Source organism: Typopeltis vanoorti, chromosome 16 (assembly GCF_054136105.1).
Source record: "Typopeltis vanoorti isolate ZY-2024b chromosome 16, IOZ_Tvanoo_1.0, whole genome shotgun sequence".
NCBI lineage: Eukaryota > Metazoa > Arthropoda > Arachnida > Uropygi > Thelyphonidae > Typopeltis > Typopeltis vanoorti.
Genome location: NC_143564.1, coordinates 117,828,788 through 117,851,834, shown reverse-complemented (window position 1 = coordinate 117,851,834; position 23,047 = coordinate 117,828,788). Strand labels below are relative to the sequence as shown.

General features: G+C 35.5%; 1 protein-coding gene across 3 annotated transcripts in view; it reads right to left on the bottom strand.

Annotated features, from left to right (window-relative positions):
* The window catches only part of LOC150098282 (uncharacterized), a 709,319-nt gene that overhangs the window by 251,986 nt on the left and 434,286 nt on the right, over nucleotides 1-23,047 (bottom strand). For 2 of the 3 annotated variants that reach the window (XM_090406261.1, XM_090406263.1), the window contains exon 17: nucleotides 1,946-2,137. The exons of the other annotated variant lie outside the window; for it this stretch is intronic. In XM_090406261.1, coding sequence (XP_090262387.1) covers nucleotides 1,946-2,137 — 192 coding nt within the window. The remainder of the gene's footprint in view (nucleotides 1-1,945; nucleotides 2,138-23,047) is intronic. 3 annotated transcript variants of the gene reach the window in all.

Genomic DNA, 23,047 nt, shown 5'->3' with positions numbered 1-23,047 from the left:
TCAGCTTAATAAGGCTACACATCCATTTCACTCCCAACCTATTTATTCTTCGAACACTAGGGATACATTCAGATACTACCTCATTCAAGCACTTTTTCAAAGATTCCCATGCATTGCTGACATTTTTTCCATTCAGTAACTGATACCATGGGAGCAAAGATAGTATTCTTCTAAGTTGATCATAATTTCCAGTTTTATAATTCTGCATGTAGCCTGATTTAATCGGAGCTTCAATACAAGTAGATACTTCCCAAGAAAGAACAGCATGATCACTCTCACCAATTGGTGGTAAAATAGCCATATTCTTGACAAAGATTCCTTCTGATGCTATGAGCAAATCCAACACTCTTTGACCTCGAGTTCCTTCTTTCACATGCTGCTTGAGAAAGTTATCTTGCAACAATTCAATAAATTCCTGTTCTTTCTGATCATGCGATTTCTCTTCTACCCAATCAATGTTTGGAAAATTAAAGTCACCCATAATGATCATTTGCTTGGTACCCATAAGGCTAAATTGGTGATGCATTTTTTCATCCCCTACAACTGAGCTGCCAGGTCTGTAGCAACACTCTACCATATATTTCATTCTGTTAACCTCCACTTCACACCAAACAGACTCAAACTCATCACTACATGGGACATTATTACCATTATTGTTTTCTTGTATTTCTATCCTAACTGGACTTAATTAAGTCATCTGATATCATTAGTAGCACTCCTCCTCCTCCTCCTCTCCTATTGCAAAAGCAGCTCATAGAATTATTTAGCTATTGAAGAACATACTAACAAGCAGGGATAAAAAAGCTATTCCTCTTTATAAAGCCTTGATATGTCCACATCTGGATTTCTATGCTCAAGTCTGGTCACCTGGGCTACATGGATGAGAAAGAAGTGAAGAAGATCCAGAGGCAAGTGATAAATATATAAAACTGATAAAAATAAAATAAACTCTTAGCCCACTCACCCAGTACTGATGTGCTATGGGTTTACAACATATTGTGGGTAGGAATGACAAAATGATGGTGATAGTTTAATATGGAAAAGTATAAAAATATTCATTTTGGATTAATAAGTTACAAGCTTTGTAACAACACTGATGGACATGTACTACAAGAAATTTATGAAACTAGGAATTTGGAAGGAGGTATTGGTGGATATGGAGTTGAAGTTAGAGGGCATATTGCAGGAATGATCAAGGTGGTTAGGATTACAGGATTACTTCGTTATTGAAGAACACACTAATAAGCAGAAATAAAGAAGTTATCATTCCTCTTTATAAGGCCTTGATACATCCACATCTGGATTACTGAGCTCCGGTGTGTCACCTTTATTTCTTGAAGATGAGGGAGTAGTGGAGAAGAAACAGAGGCAAGGGACCAAGATGGTAAGTGGCCTGTGAAATGCTCCCTCTGAAGACAAATTGAGGAAGTTTGTGGATTGCAAAAGTTGGCTGATAGGCAAAAAAGATGGGGATAGAATAGAAACATTTAAGCTACATAGTTTTTTGACTAGAGAGAGCAGAACAACAGGTCATCCCTGGAAATTGAGTAAGAGGCGGCTAGTAAGGGTATGAAGGCTATATTTTTTGAATAGAAATGGATGAATGAATGGGTTGGTGAAGTTAGTTGTGAGTGCTTTATCTGTTACTGGATTCAAGTCGTATGCTAGATATTGTGCAGAAAGTTTGAATCTCCAATGATGCATTGAGTCTTTGGACTCAATGGTGGTACTTGTGAAATAATAATAATAATAATAGTAATTTTTGTTCACATAATAATAAAAATAATTATGTGAACAAAAATTACTATTATTTCATTTATCATCTAATTCATTAAGAGATATTTTTGTGGATGCAAATACACCATAAAAGATTTACTTGTAAAACCCTATGAATAGCAGTTTTATAGCAATTTTATCTCCATAACACACACACACATCTTTTTACCTTATATATGGTTTAGTGGCAAATAAGTCATCATCATCATCATCATGAAACAATCCACCTGTCTCTTTTAATGGACTTACAGATTTTGCTGATTGAGATATTTCTTTAGTTGCTGTTGCTTTATCTGAATCTGGTATTTTAGCATTTATATTTTGCATCTGGTCACTTCTAAACAAAAATGATGAGGATATGCTGAAAAATAAACAAACATACTCACACAAAAGCTTTGTAATGCACAGTATGCAAATATGCATTCTGAGACTAACAAAAGCAGGAGGATAATTCTCATGAGACAACTCAGTATAAACATTTAATTTAAAAAAAAAAACTGAAAAAAAATGTTTATTAATGATATTATCCCGACTAGAACCAATACATCACACATTGTATCTAAGATGACAGGGTAACCAATTAGAACCTATTATTGCCATGGAAACATAAGCACATCTACTCTGCCTTAGTCAAGCTAACCACGCATGCACACACACACACACAAAGTAGGAAAAAAGATACATTAAAAAATTCTACTTGTTTTGTAAGCAAAGGAAAAGATACTTGCATATATAAAATTCAAAACAGTCACCTGGTTGTCCATCCTTATCATGGGTTTGAGAAAAGAAGGTGCTTTTTTCTCTCTGCCCTTCTCTTTATCAAGAGCTGAAAGCTTTTGTCCTAGATCTATAGCCTAGGTCAGCATATCTAGATCTGCATTTATGAACTTTCTCAGCAAATACAGAAGTACTGTAGCGAATTGAATATAATATTGAGGGTTAAAGAGGATATTCATTTTAAATGTTTTAATAGGAACAAAAGTTTGTTTTAAAAGAATTTTTGATCTTTATGTGAAGGAAACGGTTGTTTACTCATATCAGTAATTAAATTTAATAAATAACTAGAATAATATTAATGCCTTCACAATGATGCAGTGAAGTACTTCCAATAGCAATGATAGACATTATTCCTGCACACACATAGTTTCACTAGATAGTATTTGCCACATTCATTGAAGGTGTTTTCTGGAATTACATCTGACAGAAGTTATAAATGTCTGTATAATCAGGGAAACCCTTTAAAGCTTTGGAATCCTAAGGTTACATAGAATGCAGTTTAAGAAGCACTGATCAGGACCATTCTGAGGTGTACAAGAATGTACTGCTCCTGCAAACTTTTAACTCAGACAAAGAAAATTAACAGCTAACATCAGCCTGGAGAACATAGAAACATATCCATGATCTGTTGAAAGTTTTTCACTTGGTTATATTATAAATTGAAGATACCAAGAAATTATATACTTAGTTTAATCCATTATCCAAGTGTTAGCAAACAAAGTTTGCGCCTGAAGTATCTTTCTAGACTGGAGCAAACTCATGGCAAAGGTGGTATGACCTCACATCACTTGCCTTAGTATCCCACAATGCAAAACACATCTCCTTGCAGACATGTAAATGCGATGCATTATGGATATTTGCTTTGCATTATGGGATACCAAGGCAAGTGATATGAAGTCATACCACCTTTGCCACGAGTTGGCTCCAGTCCTGAAAGATACTTCAGGTGCAAACTTTGTTTGCTTACACTTGGATAATGGATTAAACTAAGTATATAATTTCTTGGTATCTTTATTTTATATTCATTACCTGCACAACAGCTGTTGTGGAATAGCATACCATGCCAACGATTTGAATCATCAAATCCATTTAATCAAATTCCTAAAATGTACCCTCGGGGGGGGGGGGGGGGGGGTACAGGATATTATGATAGTAGTACTACATGAAAAGTTACATCATTAATAACTTCCAATCAACAATTTTCCTCCAAATTATTCTGTTATCTCTTAAGACAACAATATTATCAGATTTTATATTCCTCCCTTATAAGCCATGTTTTAACTGTATTAATCCAACTTGATCTTAGTCTCCCTCTGGTTCTTTTCCTTGCCAGGTTAGCAAAGAACACTTGTTTTGCTAATCTTTCCTCTCCCATTTTGTTTAAGTCTAACATATTATTAAATGCTAAGAATGTCAAGTTCTTTCCTAATATCTTCATTTTAATATGATACCAGAATTGATTCCATCTGTTCACTCCTTTAATCATTCTCATAACTCTCATATCTGTGGTCGGCAGTCTTTGGTCAAGTGTTATATTTCAGGGAACCTAGTGCTCAGATCCAGAAGTCAAAATGGGTTTGAATGCTGTCTTGTATGCAGCTAATTTAGTGTTTTGACTAATTTCTCTCTTATTACATAAAAATTTATGCAATTGATTTCCTACCACACCAGATTTGTTAATTCTGTAGTCTATTTCCATATTTAATTTACAATCTTCATTAAAAATTGTGCCTAAATAGCTGAAAGGCTTTGCTTGTTTTATGGGTTCTCCATTCAGTATGCAGTTGTTTTCAATTTTACTCTTAATTTTCATTATCTTTGTCATTTTATTGATTTTCATACCAAATTTATTACAACAGTTATTCAGTTTAGTCACGGAATCTTGCAGAGTTGTACTGGATTTATTTAGAAGTATAAGAAGTATCTACATAAAGAGCTGAGCTGAGATTGACACCTCTAATTTTGACATAAGATTCAACATCAATTTCCATCATAATGTGATCCCTATAGATGATGAATAACAGAGGGGATAGTGCACATCCTTGTCTCACAAATGATCTCTCATACCTTATTTCAAATCATCTTCCTTTACCTCCTTCAATTCTAACTGCTCACCTACAACTCGAATAAAATTTATGTACTGCTTCGTATAATGTCCCATTTACCATATATATTGGTGATATTTTGAATAACTTTCCTCTTGGCTCCTTGTCACGTGCCTTTTCCAGATCTACGAAACTTAAATACAGTTCCTTGTTATATATTCCCATGATTTCTCAACTATTTTTCTTAAAGTGAAAATCTGATCCTGATGACCTCTATTTGGCCTGAATCCAACTTGTTCTTCACCAAGCTTCCCTTCCACAATCCTTCTTAACCGTTTAATGACATTTATAAATATCATTAAAAGTCTATAAATATTACCAGGAAAACTCAGTAAGGAATACCACTGTAATTCTCACAATCAGTTTTACTTCTCTTTTTATAGATGGGTACTATGAGAACTCTACTCTAATCATCTGGAATTCAATGATCCCTCCAGTCCTTCTGCATTATAGCCACTAAAACTTTTATACCTCTATATGTTATGCATTTCTAATCGAATATCATCTACTCCAGCTACCTTTCCACATTTCAGGTTTTTGATGTTTTTCCTACTTCAAGTATTGATGTGTATTCCTGGTGGTATTATCAACCAGGATGTTGAGTGTTTTCCACCACTGTTTCTTTCATATAACATCTTTCGAGGTAATTACTCCACACATCAAGGATATATTTATCTCCAGTTTTCATGTCACTTTTATCATCTTCAATTTCTTTTACAGTACTCTTTCCTCTATTTCGAAGTTTTTTCAATAGTCTCCAGAACATTTTGCCACCTTCCTGATATTTATTTTCTATGTTCTTACCAAAGTTGTCCCATGGCTTGTGTTTAACTAGTTTTATACTGTGTTTCACCTTCTTGCATTTGTCTCTGTATTCTCTAAGAGCACAAACTGACTTACTTGTCAGGAACTTTCAACATGATTTCTTTTTTACTTTCACTGCCACTTTAACTTTCTGAGGTCAAAAAAGAGCTCTGATTTTTCTATTCGTGCAGACATTTATACCACCTATCTCTCTGGCTGAATCAATCACTGTTTTCTTCAGGGTTTGCCAATGAAATGCCAAGGTTTGGTTCTTGTTTTCAATCTCTTTAATTTTTTTTTTTTTTTTTGAATAATGTTTCTGTATCTGAGTTTACAGTTCATCACTGAAAGTTATTTAATTTTGATTTGTTTTAAAACTTTCTTACACACTCCTCTTTTCAATATGAAATTCAATTTTATCCTGTTCAAAACTAAATTTTGAACTTCCAATTTCAAATCTTCTGTATATCTGAACATGTGAGAAAATGTTGCTGATAACAATAACATAGTCAATGAGACTTTTCTTATTTCCTATATCTTCTCTCCATGTGAATTTGTGCACATTTTTATCGTGGTGTTAGATTACTAACATTTCAGAACACAGACTAGTTATAAAACTAGTCTGTGTTCTGAACAGAAATATAGCAAGTACAACAAGTATAGCCAGCCATTATTATTATTATTATTTGCTTTGCTCTTTTCTCCAAATTTTTCCAAAACATTTCTATATGTCTGGTAATTATTTCCTATTCTGCTGTTTAGATTGCCAATAAGGACAATCTAAACAATAAGGAATCCATCATCATCATCATCAAATTCCTGCCATGTACCCTCAAGGGGTGTACAGGATATGACAGTACTACATGAAAAAATTACATCATTACTAACTTCCTATCTACAATTTTCCTCCAAATCAGTCTGTTACTTGTCAAGACTCCAACATTATCAGATCTTATATTTCTATCGTCTAAGGCACTTTGTACCGTATCAATCCACCTATATCTTGGTCTTCCTCTGGGTCGTTTTCCTGCCAACCTGGCAGAGAACACTTGTTTTGCTAATCTTTCCTCTCCCATTCTATTTAAGTGACCATACCATCTGAGATTAGCTCTGCTAACGCATTCCTGGATGCTGACAATGTCAAGTTCTTTCCTAATATCCTCATTTTTAATATGATATTGCCATTGATGCCATCTGTTCATGCCTCTAATCTTTCTCAGGACTCTCATATCTGCGGTCTCTAGTCTTTGGTCAAGTGTTTTACTTCTGACCCAGCTCTCAGATCCATAAGTTAAAATTGGTTTGAACACAGTCTTGTATACAGCTAATTTAGTGTTCCAACTAATTTCTTTCTTATTCCATATGAATTTATTCAATTGACTTCCCACGATACCAGCTTTGCTGATTCTGTTGTCTATTTCTATATTTAGTTTACCATCTTCAGTAAAAATTGTGCCTAAGTAGCTGAAATGTTTTACTTGTTCCACAGGTTCTCCATTCACAACACAGTTGACATTTTCAATGATTCTGCCTATTTTCATTGTCTTTGTCTTTTTATTGCTGACCTTCATACCATATCTATTACAACAGCTATTCAATTTAGTCAGAGAATCTTGCAGACTTGTAGCGGATTTATTTAGAAGTATAACATCATCCGCATAAAGCAAAGAGCTGACATTAACATCTCCAATTTTGATATCATGTTTAATACCACTTTCCTTCATAATGTGATCCATATAGATAATGAATAACAGAGGGGATAATGTACATCCTTGTCTCACACCAGATTTAACATTAAACCATCTTCCTGTACTTCCTTCAATTCTAACTGCTGACTCACAACTCAAATAAAGACTAAGTATTGCTTGATATAATGCCCCATTGACACCATATAACTGCAGCGTATTGAATAGCTTCTCTCTTGGCACCTTGTCATATGCCTTTTCCAAATCGACAAAACTTAAATACAGATCTTTGTTATATTCCCATGCTTTCTCGACTATTTGTCATAAAGTGAAGATCTGATCCTGACAGCCTCTATTTGGCCTGAATCCAGCTTGTTCTTCACCAAGCTTTTCTTCCACAATTCTTCTCAACCGTTTCTCAAGTATACTTGCATAGATCTTGCCAGGAACACTCAGTAGGGAAATACCTCTGTAATTCTCACATTCAGTTTTATTTCCCTTTTTATATATGGGTACTATGAGAGCTCTACTCCAATCATCAGGAATTCGTCCCTCTGTCCAGGCTTTCTGAACTATGCAGTGCAGCCACTGTAAGACTCTTATACCACCATACTTCAGCATTTCTGATCGAATATCATCTACTCCTGCTGCCTTTCCACATTTCAAGCCTTTGATGGCTTTTTCTACTTCAAGTATGGATATGTATTCCTGACTGCATGCCTGGTCAGTGTTTTTTATCACTGTGCTGTCATCACTGCTTGTTTCATTTAGCAGTTTTTCAAAGTAATTACTCCATACTTCAAGGATATCTTTTTCTCCTGTTTTCATTTCACCTTTATCATCTCTAATTCCTTTTACAGCACTCTTTCCTCCATTCCTAAGCTTCTTCAACAACCTCCAGAATATTTTGCCACCTTCTTGATATTTATTTTCTATATTCTTGCCAAAGTCCTCCCATGACTTTTGTTTAGCTAGTTTTACACACTGTTTAGCTTTCTTACATTTGTCTCTGTATTCTGTAAGAGTAAAAGCTGACTTATTTGCCAGGAACTTTTGATATGCTTTCTTCTTTTCCTTCACTGCCTCTTTAACTTCCTGTGTCCACCAGGGAGTTCTGATTTTTTTATCTTTGCACACAACCTCACCACATGCCTCTCTGGCAGAATCAATCAATGTTTCCTTCAGAGTTTGCCACTGAATCTCCAAGGTTTGATTCCTGTTCTCAAACTCTTTCATTTTCTTTTCAATAATATTTCTGTATTTTAGTCTACAGTTTACATCTGAGAGCTGCTCAACTTTTATTCGCTTTAAAACTTTCTTACATGTTATTCTTTTCAATATGAAATTCAATTTTATCCTGCTCAAGACTAAATAGTGATCACTTCCAATTTCAAATCCTCTGTACACTCTGGTGTCCTGCACCAGGGAGAAAACATCACTATCAACAATAACATAGTCAATGAGACTTTTCTTATTCCTAGCCTCTTCTCTCCATGTGAATTTGTGCACATTTTTATGTTGGAACATGGTGTTAGTAATAACCAGTCCATGTCCTGAGCAGAAATCCAACAGATATTTGCCATTATTATTAGCTTTGCTCTTTTCTCCAAATTTTCCCAAAATATTTTTGTATGTCTCACAATCATTTCCTACTCTATTATTTAGATCCCCAACAAGGACCAACTTTTCATTTTTCATTGTGTCAGTTGCTTTTTCTAAAGCCTCAAAAAATTCCTCCACTTCTACCTTAGTAGAACCTTCTGTGGGACCATAGGCACAAATAAGTCTCATTGTCCAGTTCCCCATTCTCATATTTGCCCACATTACTCTACTTGATACTGACTGCCATTCAAGAAGATTAGCCTCGTATTTTGTGTTGAATACTATGGCTACTCCTTCTTTTCCTTGATTGTTATTGCCTGAATATAACATTTTGTATTTATTGCTCAGAAAGATCTCACCAGTTTTGGTCTTTTTTGTTTCAGTCACCCCTATTATGTCGATCTGGTACTTATCTAATTCCTCAGCTAGCTCCATTTCTTTGCCATTCAGGCTTCTTACGTTGATAGTACCGATCTTTAACTCTGGTGATGTTGAGTTGGGGTTTGTTTTCAGATTTGTTCCATAAGGAATCCAACGTTTCCTTTTTCATTGTGTCGGTTGCTTGCTCAAAAAATTCTTCCACATCTTCCTTAGTAGAACTTTCTGTGGCACCCTAGGTACAAATAAGTCTGACTATCCAGTTTCCCTACTGTGATATTTGCTCACATCACTCTACTTGATATTGCTTGAATATAACATTTTGTATTTCTTGCTTAAAAAGATATATATATATATATATATATATATATATTTTTTTTTTTCCCCTGGTTACATCTATTATGTCGATCTGGCTTATCCAATTCTTCTGCTAGTTCCATTTCTTTTCCACTGATGCATCTTATGTTGATGGAACCAACCATACCCTCTGTTGATGTTGAGTTGGGATGTCTTCGGGGATTTATTCCACTAGCTGACTTTTTGCTGTTTGCCCTGCTTTCCTGATGAAACACACTTGGGCAGCATTTATATTTTCTAAGTAGTCCATGCTAAGTCAACTTGTGAATGCCAGTGAGTGTATTCCCTTAAGCTCTCTGGTCAACTTATTTTTATGAAACTTTCATAGTTTCTAAATTACACTTTGAAATAATGCTGGATCTAATATCCACTTTACTTATATAATTTTTCAGAGCCAAACTGAAGCCTTTTGGTTCTTTATTTTAGCAAATAAGGATCTTGTGTAATCAGGTAATGCCCCAGCCAGAAGGAAATTTGATCATGTTGTACCATCATTTTGCATTATGGTTTACTTCCCAGTTATATAGCTTTGATCCTTAAGCATCCCATCATCAAATCCAATGGGAGGAAAATTCCCTTTTATACAGAAGCAAATATAAATTGGAGAGACCATTTTCAGAATCTGCCACAGCATTAAAGCGTTTTCCAAATCTTGACAAATTCAGCTGCCTCAATTTACCAAAAATTTAGGAGCCATTATCTTGAGATCTGCAAGATTCCATCATCACATGCATAGAGGACACTACTTAGAACTGTAAGAGCCAGCCTTTCACACACTATCTGTTTTTTTGCTTTCCTACACTTAGTATGCCTGCATGCACATAATATATTTCTTTGTGCTCAGGAAGATGCCTTACTAACCTAGACAAAATACTGAATTAATAATTTATTAATTAAATAAAGTTCGTCATCGTCCAGTAGCATCCTCTAGCAAGAGGGTTGTAGCAGATGAGCAGCTCTTCTCCATTTCTCTCTGTCTGTCACTTCCATCAATCTTAAACCAGTCCATTCCACGATGTCATTAAACCACTCTCTAGTTGGTCTTCCACATCTTCTCTTCCCCTCAACTTTCCCTTGTAATATAGTTCTTGTCAGGTGTCCCGAAGAATCTCTCAGAAGATGTCCGGCAAATCTGGTCTTTCTTTGCATAATATTCTTTAGCAGTGTTCTTTCCATCCCAACTCATCTTAAAACTTCTTGATTTGATATTCTTTCTGTATAGCTAATCTTTTCCATCTTTTTATAACACCACATTTCCAATGCATTAATTCTTTCCATCTCTCTCTTTCTGAGCGTCCATGACTCACTTCCATAATTTGCAACACTCCAAACTGTTGCTTTAACTATTCCAATTCTAAATAAAGTTAGTAATTATTATCTCTAGACATGTGTTTTCTCCACTAAATATCACTGTTAGAAAGAAAGGAGTGGAGAGCAGTTGTATGAGGAATATGATACTCAGGACTGGAGAATGACTGGAATTTGGTCAGCTAAATCCCAAATCTCCAGCCTTTCCTTGTTCATTCAGTATCAAAACAGATACCTAACAGGGTGCACCATGAGAAGATGAGGACTGGTAAGGAAGACAAAACTGAAATACAAGAAATGGTTAGCTGTACAATCCAAGGAAAATCCTAAGCACTTTTGTTTTTTGTTAATGTGGCTAAGTAGGAGGAAAAATGATGTGGAAGAATGACATTGTTAAATGAAAATGGAGATCAAGTGGCCCATGCAGACGACATTATTATTATTATTTGACACCTCCAGGGAGTCTTAAGACTCATCGAGGGAGGGCACCTACTCTACAACTCTCTGTCTCCACCACTCAACCTCATCCACAAACCACCTCATCTACACCAATGCTATCTACTGTCCGTCATCGCCACTATTATTTTCACAGACAATTACAAACATCCATGCCCATGACATGGTGGAGTTATTTAATGATCACTTTAATGGGATATTTCATCCTGGACAAGCAAGTTTTATTTGTGAAAGAATGGGAAGGGATAAAGGTTTAGAAGCACCAGTGTGGTGGTCAGGGAATAAGAATAGCCCCACTGTAGCCCATGCATGTCTTACGAGGTGACTAAAATGGGTACTCAGTGCCTGGGGATATAGCTGGGTAACCTGTCTCTGGGGATCAATAAATACAGAGGCCTCGTCCAGGTTGGGGGGTTGGGCTTGGGCCCGACAACCCCACCCTGGAAAAAAACAACTTGTTACGAAATCTAAAGAAATAACTGCTGGATGGACTAAATGGCAACAAAGTGGCAAATGTCTTCAGGATTTGAAAATTGGATCATGGAAAGTACTTTCTCTTTACCGATCTGGAGTTTTTAAAATGCTGCTGGAGCAATTGGATAAATACAGGATACCTGTTACGGCTATACAAGAAATGAGATGGACAGGAGAGGGGATTATGGAAAAGAAAAATATTTTTTAAAGCTGCCAAAAGAAAAATCACATATTTGGAACAGGTTTCATTGTAAACAAGAGGATAAAACATCTTATCATGGAGCAAACTCACCTCAAATGTGTAGGTTATGAATTAAAGGACAGTTTTTTTTTTTTTAACTACAGTTTTATCTGTGTATATGATCCAACTGAAGAAAAGAATGATGCTGAAAAAGAGTTGTTTTATGATGAATTAGATAAGATTTATGGGGAATGTCAAAAGAGGGATGTAAAAATTATTATAGGTGATTTAAATGCCAAGATAGGCAAAGAGGATACACACAGGCCAACCACTGGGAAATATAGTTTACATAATGAGACTAATGATAATGGGACTAGATTGATCAACTTTGCTTCTTCAAGAAATATGGTTATTGGTAATACAATGCTTAATTGTAAAAATATTCATAAAATGACCTAGAAGTCGCCTGATGGAAGCACCTTTAACCAAATCGATCATCTTTTAATAGATGATCGATTTGGTTAAATTTGATAGACGCAAGACGCCCATCAAATTTAATGGATGTTAGAACCTACAGAGGAGCAAATATTGACTCTGATTATTATTTGATTATATCAAAGATTAGAAGTAGAATCTCTAATACAAGGAAGATATATGGGTATCATGCTAGAAAGTTTAATAAGGAAAGATTGAAGGAATTAGAAGTTAAAGCCAAATGTGGTGAGAGAATCAGTGAAAACCTGTCTGGTCTAACCATTTGTGAGTGTGTTAATGAAGCTCGGGATGTCATAATGACAACAGCAGACATAGTATTAAGAAAAGTCAGTAGAGTTAAGTATAACCATTGGTTTGATGCAGAATGTGAATGTGTGACTGTATTAAAAAATGAGGCATATAAACAAATGCAGCAAAGGAACCACACTTGTAAAGCTGTGGAGGAATACTGTTTGGCTAGAAAAGAAGTAAAAAGAGTACATAAGAAAAGAAAGAAGAAATACTATGAAAATGAACTTAAAGAATTGGAACATCTCAAATGTTCCAATTCTTTAAGTTCATTTTCATGAACTTAAAGAATTGGAACATTAAGAGATGTTCTTTAAGAACACGAACTTTAAGAGATGTTCCAATCTGCTTTCTGAATGAAAGCAGATTTTTCTATCAAAAGTTAAATAGTAGTCAGAAAGATTTCCAGTGTAGAACAATGTTATATAGGGATAAGGAGGGTATAATTTTGAGTGGGAATGAAATGATACTAGGAAGATGGGCAGAGTATTTCAATGAACTATTGAATTCCAATATATCTGATCAATTAGATGATGTGGAAGAGAGCCAAGATCTAGAAGGTGTTGAACCGGTACCAACAGATGCAGAAGTAGAGGTAGCTATTAAAAAACTTAAGAACAATAAGGCCCCAGGAATGGATAGGACACAAGCAGAATTAATTAAAAGTGCAGGTACAGAATAAATCAAGCAGCTGTGTCAGCTTATCAACAAAATCTGGATTAATGAAACAATTCCAGATGAATGGAATCGGAGTGTCATATGCCCCATCCATAAGAAAGGTGATGTAATATGTTCTAACTATAGAGGAATTAATTTACTATGTACAACTTATAAAATTTTCTCTAACATTCTATTTAAGAAACTTTATCCCAATGTAGAGAATGTTATTGGTAATTATCAATGTGGATTCCATCAAGGAAGATCTACAAATGATCAAATTTTTAATATATGGCAATTACTTGAAAAATGTAATGAATTTGGAATTGAAACAATATGATAGCATAGATATAACTAACTTATTTATTGCAATGGAGAAACTACATATTCCACGAAAACTTACTGCTTTAGTTAAAGCTACAATGAGATATACTTGCTGTCAGATCAAAATTCCGAACATGTGGTCTGATCCAATATATATACACAATGGTGTTCGACAAGGAATGGCTTAGCTTGTTTACTGTTTAACATAGCACTTCAAAAGGTTTTCGGAGATGCTCGCATTAATACAAGGGGAACTATTTTCTACAAGTCAGTACAAATTATGGCATATGCAGACAATATCGATATTATAGGAAAGACACGGAAAGCAATGGAAGAAACTTTCATCAGTTTAGAAGAGGCAGCAAAGAAGATGAATTTGCAGATTAACCAAGAAAAGACAAAGTATATGCCAGTAACTAGAAAGATTTATGACAATCCTTCTCAAATCAAAATTGGTTTCTATAAGTTTGAAATTGTATATAGTTTTATATACTTGGGATCAGAAGTTGATTGTAAAAATAACATCAGTACTGAGATTCAGACGTTTTCTTTCCGCAAATAGATGCTTTTGTGGACTTAGGAAACACCTAAAGTCACACCTGATCTCAAGAAAAACAAAGATAATGATGTACAAAATACCTGTGGGACCAGTGTTAACCTATGCCTCTGAAAACTGGGTATTATCAATGGCAGATGAAAGATTGCTAGGTCTGTTTAGAAGAGTTCTCAGATATATTTTTGGAGCAGCACAAGAGAATGATGTGTGGAGAAAAAGATATACCCATGAACTATACAGATTATTTAATGAGCCAGACATTATTAAGTACATAAAAATAAATAGATTAAGTTGGGCTGGACACATTATATGCATGGATAGTAATAGAATAGTTAAGAATATGTTTAATGCTAAGCCAGAAGGAAAAAGAAGAATTGGAAGACCTAAATTAAGATGGAAAGATGGAGTGATGAAGATATTAAGGTTTTAGGAGTGAAAAATTGGAGAAATTTGGCACTGAATAAGGAAGGCTGACAGAAGTGTCTGAAGAAGGCCAGGGTCCACATAGGGCTGTCGAGTCAATGATGATGATGAAGGTTTAGAAGTGCATTAAAAGAACGTGTTTCAAATACTAACTACTCTGGAAGTTAATAAGCCAGTGGGATTGGGTTTATGTTTTAAGAGAATGTGCTAAGGAACTGACAGCTTCATTGGTCCAGCTTTTCAATCAAAGTGTGACTATATGAAAGATGCCCAAGGACTGGAAAAAGGTAAAATAGTACTACTGCACATAAGGGTGGTGAAAGAATGAAAGTATCAGACTACAGACCAGTTTGTATTTCTTCTTTATTTGTTAAGATTTTGGAGATATTAGTAAGAGACTACACAGCACAGTTCTATTAAGGGATATTCTTTTTTAGTAATCTGATTGCCTTTTATAATAAAGTCACAAGAGTGACTGATGAGGAAAAGGCATACAATATTCACTTGAATATAACTTGCACTTTTTCCACAAAAATTAAAGTTAAAAAATCATGGTGCAAGATATACATGGAGATTTTCAGAAACTAAAGTTTTTCAGGCAAAAACTAAATTGACATTTATAATTAAAACCTCAGGATTTATTATAATTGGAGATATTAGGGAATGTGCTAAGGAACTTAGCACATTCCCTAATAATTGCTCACATTATTTATAAATGAATGCATTGAAATTTTAATGATCAACATTATTTATGCTGCTCACCTTCATCGCACGATATATTTGAATCCTTTAGCGACAATGCTTCTGTAATTAAATTAATTATTTTTGGCGAAATCATGTCTCAAGAGCTAAAAATCCAGTTTGCACAATAGTTCTAACGAGGGCCTCTTAATCTTAATCCACCCCATGCAATCCAAGATCGAGTAGAAGTCAATGCCCTCACTTCCACATTTCCTCTACTGATTGCTTCCATTTTTCTCTATGCATATGATTGGTGTGGTATTAACAAAAGTTGTTAATACCACATTTCAACCCAACAATTGTTGAGTTGAAATGAATTCCAAAATATCTGAAACTTCAATAACAATATTCACTCTCTATTTCTTAAAGTTTTAAACTTTTTTCATGTGCGAGGTATATGCAAAACCTTTTAATTTCTTTTTTTAATAAAGTAAAATCAGGAGCATGAAATATACACGAGGGCAAGTTATATTCAAGTAAATACGGTATACTGCTTTTTTTTTTTTTTTTTTTTTAACAATAGGGTGCCACATGACGAGCTGATATTTAAGTTACAGTAATGAGTTAGATACACTATCTGATCAAAAACATCTAGATGCTTGTATGAGAAATATGAGAGCTCATCCAAACTCTCACTCTAATATGAAAGGCATTAATATGGAATATGACAAGTCCACCCTTAGTTACTATAACAGCCTTAAATCTTATCGGAAAGCTTCCACTAACTTTTGAAACATTGCTGCAGCAATTAACTGGAAGTGAGAGGATATAGCTCAAATGGTAGAGTGCTTGCTTAGCATGAGAGAGGTACAAGAATCGATGCCCAGTGCATCCATTTAATTTTAAGCACATACATAGTGTAATAGGAAGATGCTACATATTCAGGTAGGTAGCATTCTCGTGGTATCTGCCAAATTCAGGATAATTTGCCAGATGGTGAAGTATGATTCATCATTCCAGAGAATGGCGCAGTGTTGACAGGATAAAATCCACAATAATTGAGACAAATAAGAGTGGATTGGAACAGTTTTGCAAAAAAGATCAGGCCAACAAAAGTGTATAATAAGTGTATAGATATAAAAAAATTTTTTTTTGAATTCATGAATGTGGATAGTGCGAATTTAGAAGCCACGAATAGTAACAAGATGGAAGAGATACGCTCTGTAATCAGGCTTGAGGTAGAGAGGTTATACCAACCTATGATAGATAAAATTGACTCTGTTTTCAAACAACTGCAAGAAACCAGAGCAGAACCATCCACGGAGACCTCGAAAAATGAACGAATAGGTAACAAAGGGGCAAGCAGAAGGAAAACACCCCAATGCTATAACTGCCACAAGTATGGGCACATTGCCAGGTACTGTTTTTGAAATAAAAGGAATTTTTATAGAAATAAGCTTTTTGAATCAAAAACGCAATTTACTCGCCACCATCCCACAAGCAGAACTAGGAAAATAAGAGAATTTAAGGAACAACACACACTAAACCCATGACTATCATTCAAGGAAGAATAAAGGGGATACAGTGTGATGTTTTGTTAGATACTTTTGTTAGATTCCAAGCATCGGTAATAACCAGATCGCTATTCAAAAGATTAAGATCCAGAGTAGCTAACTGTGTTTCAAGGTTAAGGAGATCTGTTAAGCTAAGTGGAATCACAAATCCCACTATTTATGTGCCAAGAAAATTAAAGGTAAACCTGTGGTTCATAAGGTATTTTCCGGTAACTGGACCACATTTTTTCTTTATTGTGCTTTTAGCTTAATATAAAAAAATTTATATTAAGCTAAAAAACCCGACAAGTTTCGTAAGTCGTTTGACTTACATCTTCAGGGGTAAAAGGTAACTGAAAATTAAAACAACAAAAAAGAGAAATTAATAGTTCGTACTATACAGTTGTAGCCATCTGACTGTTTATAAAAATAAAAAATCAGAATGCAGATTCAAAGCAGTGCTAAGTTTAAACAATGCCGAATGATGCCACGTTCTGTTGTTCATGATCATAATGTCTGAGGTCTGACTGAAGTATATTTTTTTATCAAAACTGACCAAACTTGGTGTAGAATTAAGCCTTGGTTTTTATTGCATTGTGTTGGAATTCTAAGCATGTTTGCAGCTTCTTTAAATTTCCTTATGTAGCAGTTTTTTTCTATATAAGACATGTTTGTTTTCTGCCAGAGTGTGGCTGGTGGAAGTGGTATGGAAAGCTAGACCTGATTTTGTGTTCTCTTCTGTTTTGTACATCCTTCTGGTGTTCGTTCATGCGTATTTCCTCAGATCTTCCTGTCTGTTCTACGTAGCAGATGCCACAAGAACAATAAATTTTATAAACACCTAGTTTTTTAAAGGATGATGTGGAGCTCATAATATTTCCAGCACAGAAAAACAGAGAAATGAAGAATTGGAATATTTAACACAGATTCTCAAAAAAAATGGCTATGAACCCAAGACTATCAAAAAAATCCTCCACACACCTCCTACAAGCATCCTACAGAAACAAGTGTTCAAAAACACCATAACGCTTCCATATATCAAGAATGTTATAGACAAGATGGCTAAATTACTAAACAAACATAACATCAAAGTAGCCTTTCTTCTGCTAAACATCATCCTTATTATTAGATTTTATCTAATAATAAGGATGTATTATAAGAGCATATATTAGATAAAATCTAATATATGCTCAAAACTTTTACTATGGGAATTTAAAAACCTTTTACTAATGAGAATCTCTGCTAGCAACAAGCTGAAAGCTAAGAAAGATTAATGACTATCTATTGAGAAAGAGAAGAAAGAACATGTCCCAAAAGGCATGATAAAAAGTCCCAAGCTAAAGCTCAGTATCCAACACATCAGAAATTCTTGCTTTGTTTTGTTTTTCATCTTTCTGAGTGATTAGCAGGAATGCTAGACATTTTATTCTGATATTGCTTTTGTAGGCTGACACAATATTTTTGAAAAAAATTCATTTCACTAAATTACCTGTATCACATAATTTCCTGATATTTATATTAATGAAATCTTGGTTTCAGTATTGAAAAATTAAAAACTATTTGATACAATTCTTAAAAAAATAAAGAATAACAATCCAAAAAAGAATTTAAGTTACATGGAAGTTTTATTTTAAATTTTTTAGGAGTATAATAATGCAGGAGGTTTTGTGGGAGAGGAGAGTTTAATCTTCAAAAGTGAAATACAATTCTAAAATTGTAATTCTGTGTGAACAATTTGAAAATGAAATGTCACTCTTGAAGCATGCACATTTTTTGAATGAAAAACAATAATGATAGTATCTATCCCTACTTCAAAAATGCATAATATCTAACCTAATTGACAACTATGAAGCAACATAGGCATATTAGAGTTGGTATGGTTATACTAGCTTTAAAGTTTTTGGAGAATGAGGTCTTGAATTTGTAGGAGCTGGGAGACAAACTGCTTAATAAAAAAACTACAAAAAAAAAAAAGTAGCCATAATTGATTTATTTTTGCTGGTTTATTATATTTATGAGTGTCAATTTGTATGTAAGAGTCATTTGCTTGTTTATGTGGTTTTAAGAGTTCTTATTTTTGTTATAATACATATAAAACAATTCATCCCATGCTGGAGTAGAGAAACTGAGGAACTTTTAGCCAAATATGAGGAAACTGAAGACCCAACTGTTGCTAAGGAGCTCATAGCAACCCTGGATAAAAATAGAAAGGAAAGATGGATCTCAACCATCCATGAACTCGATTTCACCACATCTAGCTGGAAAAGCTGGTCACTTCTGAGAAAATTAGCTGGAGCAGAACCCACAACACACAAAACAACAGAGATAACTCCTGATCAAATGGTTAATCATTTATTGAAAACCTACAAGATACGTCCCAGCTCGGGTCCCGTCTTCAGGATTTGTCTGATGGAAGATCGCACAGTAATTTTCCTGATGAACTTGTACACTCGGTATTTCGGAAGAGGTATAGGTAGCCTTAAAACTCACCAAGAATGGCAAGGCTGCAGGAGTGGATGGTATTCTCCCTGAGTTTCTAAAACATCTTGGTCAACAAGGCTAAACATGGCTGGCCAACCTTTTCTCAGAAATTATAATGACTGGTAAACTACCAAATCTGTGGCGGGAAACCAAAATAATTGCCGTGCCCAAACCAGGAAAAAATCCAAATGATGTGAAAAATCTCTGACCTATCTCCTTGCTTTGCTCCACCTTTAAGCTCTTTGAAAGAATTCTCCTTAAAAGAATTTCACCACTCACCAAAAGAGCACTCCTGATTGAACAAGCTGGCTTCAGGCCAGGAAGAAGTTGCTGTGACCAGGTCCTGGCCCTGACAACACAGATTGAAGCAGGCTTCCAGAAGAAACTTAAATCTGGAGTCACTTTCACTGATCTAACATCAGCTTATGACACAGTCTGGATCAGGGGCCCCTCCTCCTAAAGCTAGGAAACATTATAAAGTGCAAAAAAACTTTCCAGCTTTTTGAATCCATTTTCCCCAACAGAAAGATCAAGGTCCATATTGGCAGAAAAAAGAGCAGGCCCAGATTCCTTCACAATAGTCTCCCTCGGGGCTCTGTCTTATCCCCTTTACTTTTTAACATCTATGTGTACAACTTACCACATACCAGCTCAAGTATATGTATGCTGATGACCTAGCGATCCTACATCAATCTACCTCCTTTGCCAACCTGGAATCAACCTTGAACACAGACCTGAAAATCCTCGAAGAGTACTTCAAGCAGTGGTACTTAATGCTAAATCCAACAAAAACTGTGTCCACAGTATTTCACATGAACAATGCAGCGGTGAATCGACACCTCAACCTTTCTTTCTGTGGAAAAATGGTAGAACACGTACCGCATCTGAAATACCTTGGAGTGAGGCTTGACAGAAGCCTAACCTACAAAAGGCACATCACCAACCTGTCCAACAAAATTAAAACGAGAAACAGTATCATTTCAAGGCTTGCTGGAACAATCTGGGGTTGTAGTGCAAAAGTCCTAAGGTCGTCAGCACTAACCTTCGCATTCTCTGCAGCAGAATATTGTGCCCCTGTCTGGGAAAGAAGTGCACACACTAACATTATAGACACCCGGCTAAACTCTACCATGCACACAATTAGTGGGACAGTGAGACGCACCCCTCTCTCCTGGCTGCCTGTCCTATCTAACATTGCTCCACCAAACATACGGAGAAGATAAGCCTCGATTAAAGAATTTAATCGAGGCTTGTCTTCTCCTGCATCAGACTCTCATAAATCCACCTAGTCTTTGCCTAAAATCTAGAAAGCCTCTCTGGTCCATGGACGACTCTCTTCAGCTGCCCTGCCATCAACACCTGACATGTGGAGAGAATACTGGTCCAACAATCTCCCAACAAACGGCTTCCTGGTAGAAGATCCCTGTGCTCTGCAGGCTGGTTTTGCTCTTCCTAGGAAGATTTGATCATCAATCAACAGGATCAGAACTAACCAGGGCAGATGTGGCTACCAACTACATAAATGGAGGCTGTTAGACCACCCTTACTGTGATTGTTCTCCCATGGCTGAGATGATTACTCATATTGTGAACGACTACCCAAGACGTCAATTTCACGGTGGTGGCCTACAGGACATCCACAAGGTGATGGATGAGGCCTTGGATTGGCTTTCCAGACTGGACATTGACCTGTATTCCTTTTGACATAAGAATAAATAAATAAATAAATTTGTTATAATTATACTGTATTACATCATGGCACTGACACACAGAACAATGGCAGGTGATTTCAATATGCATAACTTCACAGCTGCAGTGAAACAGATTAGTGTGTGATGGAAGTGTTTCAAGAGGAAGCATCAAAAGTGTAGGAAGAGAAATAAGAATAACAGTAGTTGAATAAGAAATAAGAATAAGAGAGCTGATGGCAAAAGATGAGAAAATACAAGTGTGAATCAGGGTGAGATACTTGTTGCAAGTAAAGTATTAGAGCACAAGGAGTGCATGCAGTATGAGTGATAGCAAAAATGAAATGGTGGAAAATGATCAGATGATAATGAGAGTGCACACTTACATGGAGTTTCCCACAGAACAAAAAATGAGATAAGTATTCATGAAAAAATGCCTGACAGGGTATGAAACAGAAGCAAAAAAGGAGTAGGTGCAAGGGGAGAGAAAGAAGAATATGAAAGAGCAAAAGAGACAGAATAATGACTGAATGTTGTATGGTGATTCCATGATAATAGAAGTTTAAATTAAACATGCCAAATTATATTCTTATTTAATCCTTTATCTGAGGGTAAAGAAAACAAAGTTTACATGTGAAGTATCTAGACTACTTTTATATAGAAGCTAACAACTTAAAGGAGCTGAAGAACTCAAGCTCAACTGTAAATCTTTAAGCTTTTCAAACAATAAGAATTTTTCTACTTTTAATATCAGCCAAAGCAGTATGGAGAAAAGATGGCAGTAGCAAAGCTTAGTATTGATAGAGAACTATGAATCTCATTAACTCTGAAAGGCCAGATGAAGTTTAGAAGTGCCATAAGTGCAAATTAGAGATTACAGACATATAAATGAGTCTTCAGTGGTGATTTCCGTTGCCAGTTGATGCATGCCAATTGTGCAAAGATTGATGAATCAGCAATAAAACTCCTAACCAACCTCACTGGCCATTCTTTTGTCCCCTTGCTTCCATTCTGTTAAAACAGTTTCTAAATCATGGAAAGCACATAGGCAGGCTAGAGTAGTGACTTATTATGCTTGATGATACTTTCTCATGTGAAATTGACAGACTAGAAAACAAACCAACAAACTAGAAACGATTTACAATCAACGTCTTGATGTTAGCATGCCTATTGCCAAAAATGTCAGCAAGCTTTGCAACCTCACTGTCATGTCAGTTCAAGATACTATGGGGAAAGAGAATAAAAAATACAATGCCAATGTATTGAATTTTCATTCCAAAACAGATGTGATGCCAAATGACAACATCTGCAAGCTTGCCAAATGATGTAAATTTGATCCCAGAAAATCTTCAGCTGTCACTGTTTCAGGCCCATGAACATACAGAGTGATGGAACAAATGTCCTATGCCTAGTCAAAGTGACTTGTGATACGCTAGCAAGCAGATCGGTGTTCATAACCACCAAGAATAACATGGCAGAAGGTACCAACCATTGTGTATTTATATCTCACTAATGCACAGCAAGAACAAGGTAGAAAAGTATGGGGACAACTGAAAGAACAACTACAAAGTGGAAATAATGCATGGACGATTATTTATAAAAAGGAGTACTAAAATGAAAATCCAGTCCAACTACCAGCGAGATTGGAAATTTGACTTCTATCACTGTATAGGAACGTGCATAACTGATGCAGTCAACAGCAAAGCTTACATAACCTACTAATACACTATACCAATATATGTGACCTCTGTTCGAACCTCAATGATGTCCATTTCCAATCTGAAAAACCCTAATTTCTACTCCTAAAAGCACTACTCACCTCACCTATCTCAGTTATACACTCTTTGATTTCTTTTGCATCAAAGGTGAGGCTTGTGCATATGTTTGCATCGATATAGCAAACAAAGATTGCCCAACCTGGAATCTCGTGATTTTGTCTAGAAAATCCTTGTACTCCATTCTATCAAATTTATTTGCTGTTTCCACTGCTCTCCTAATG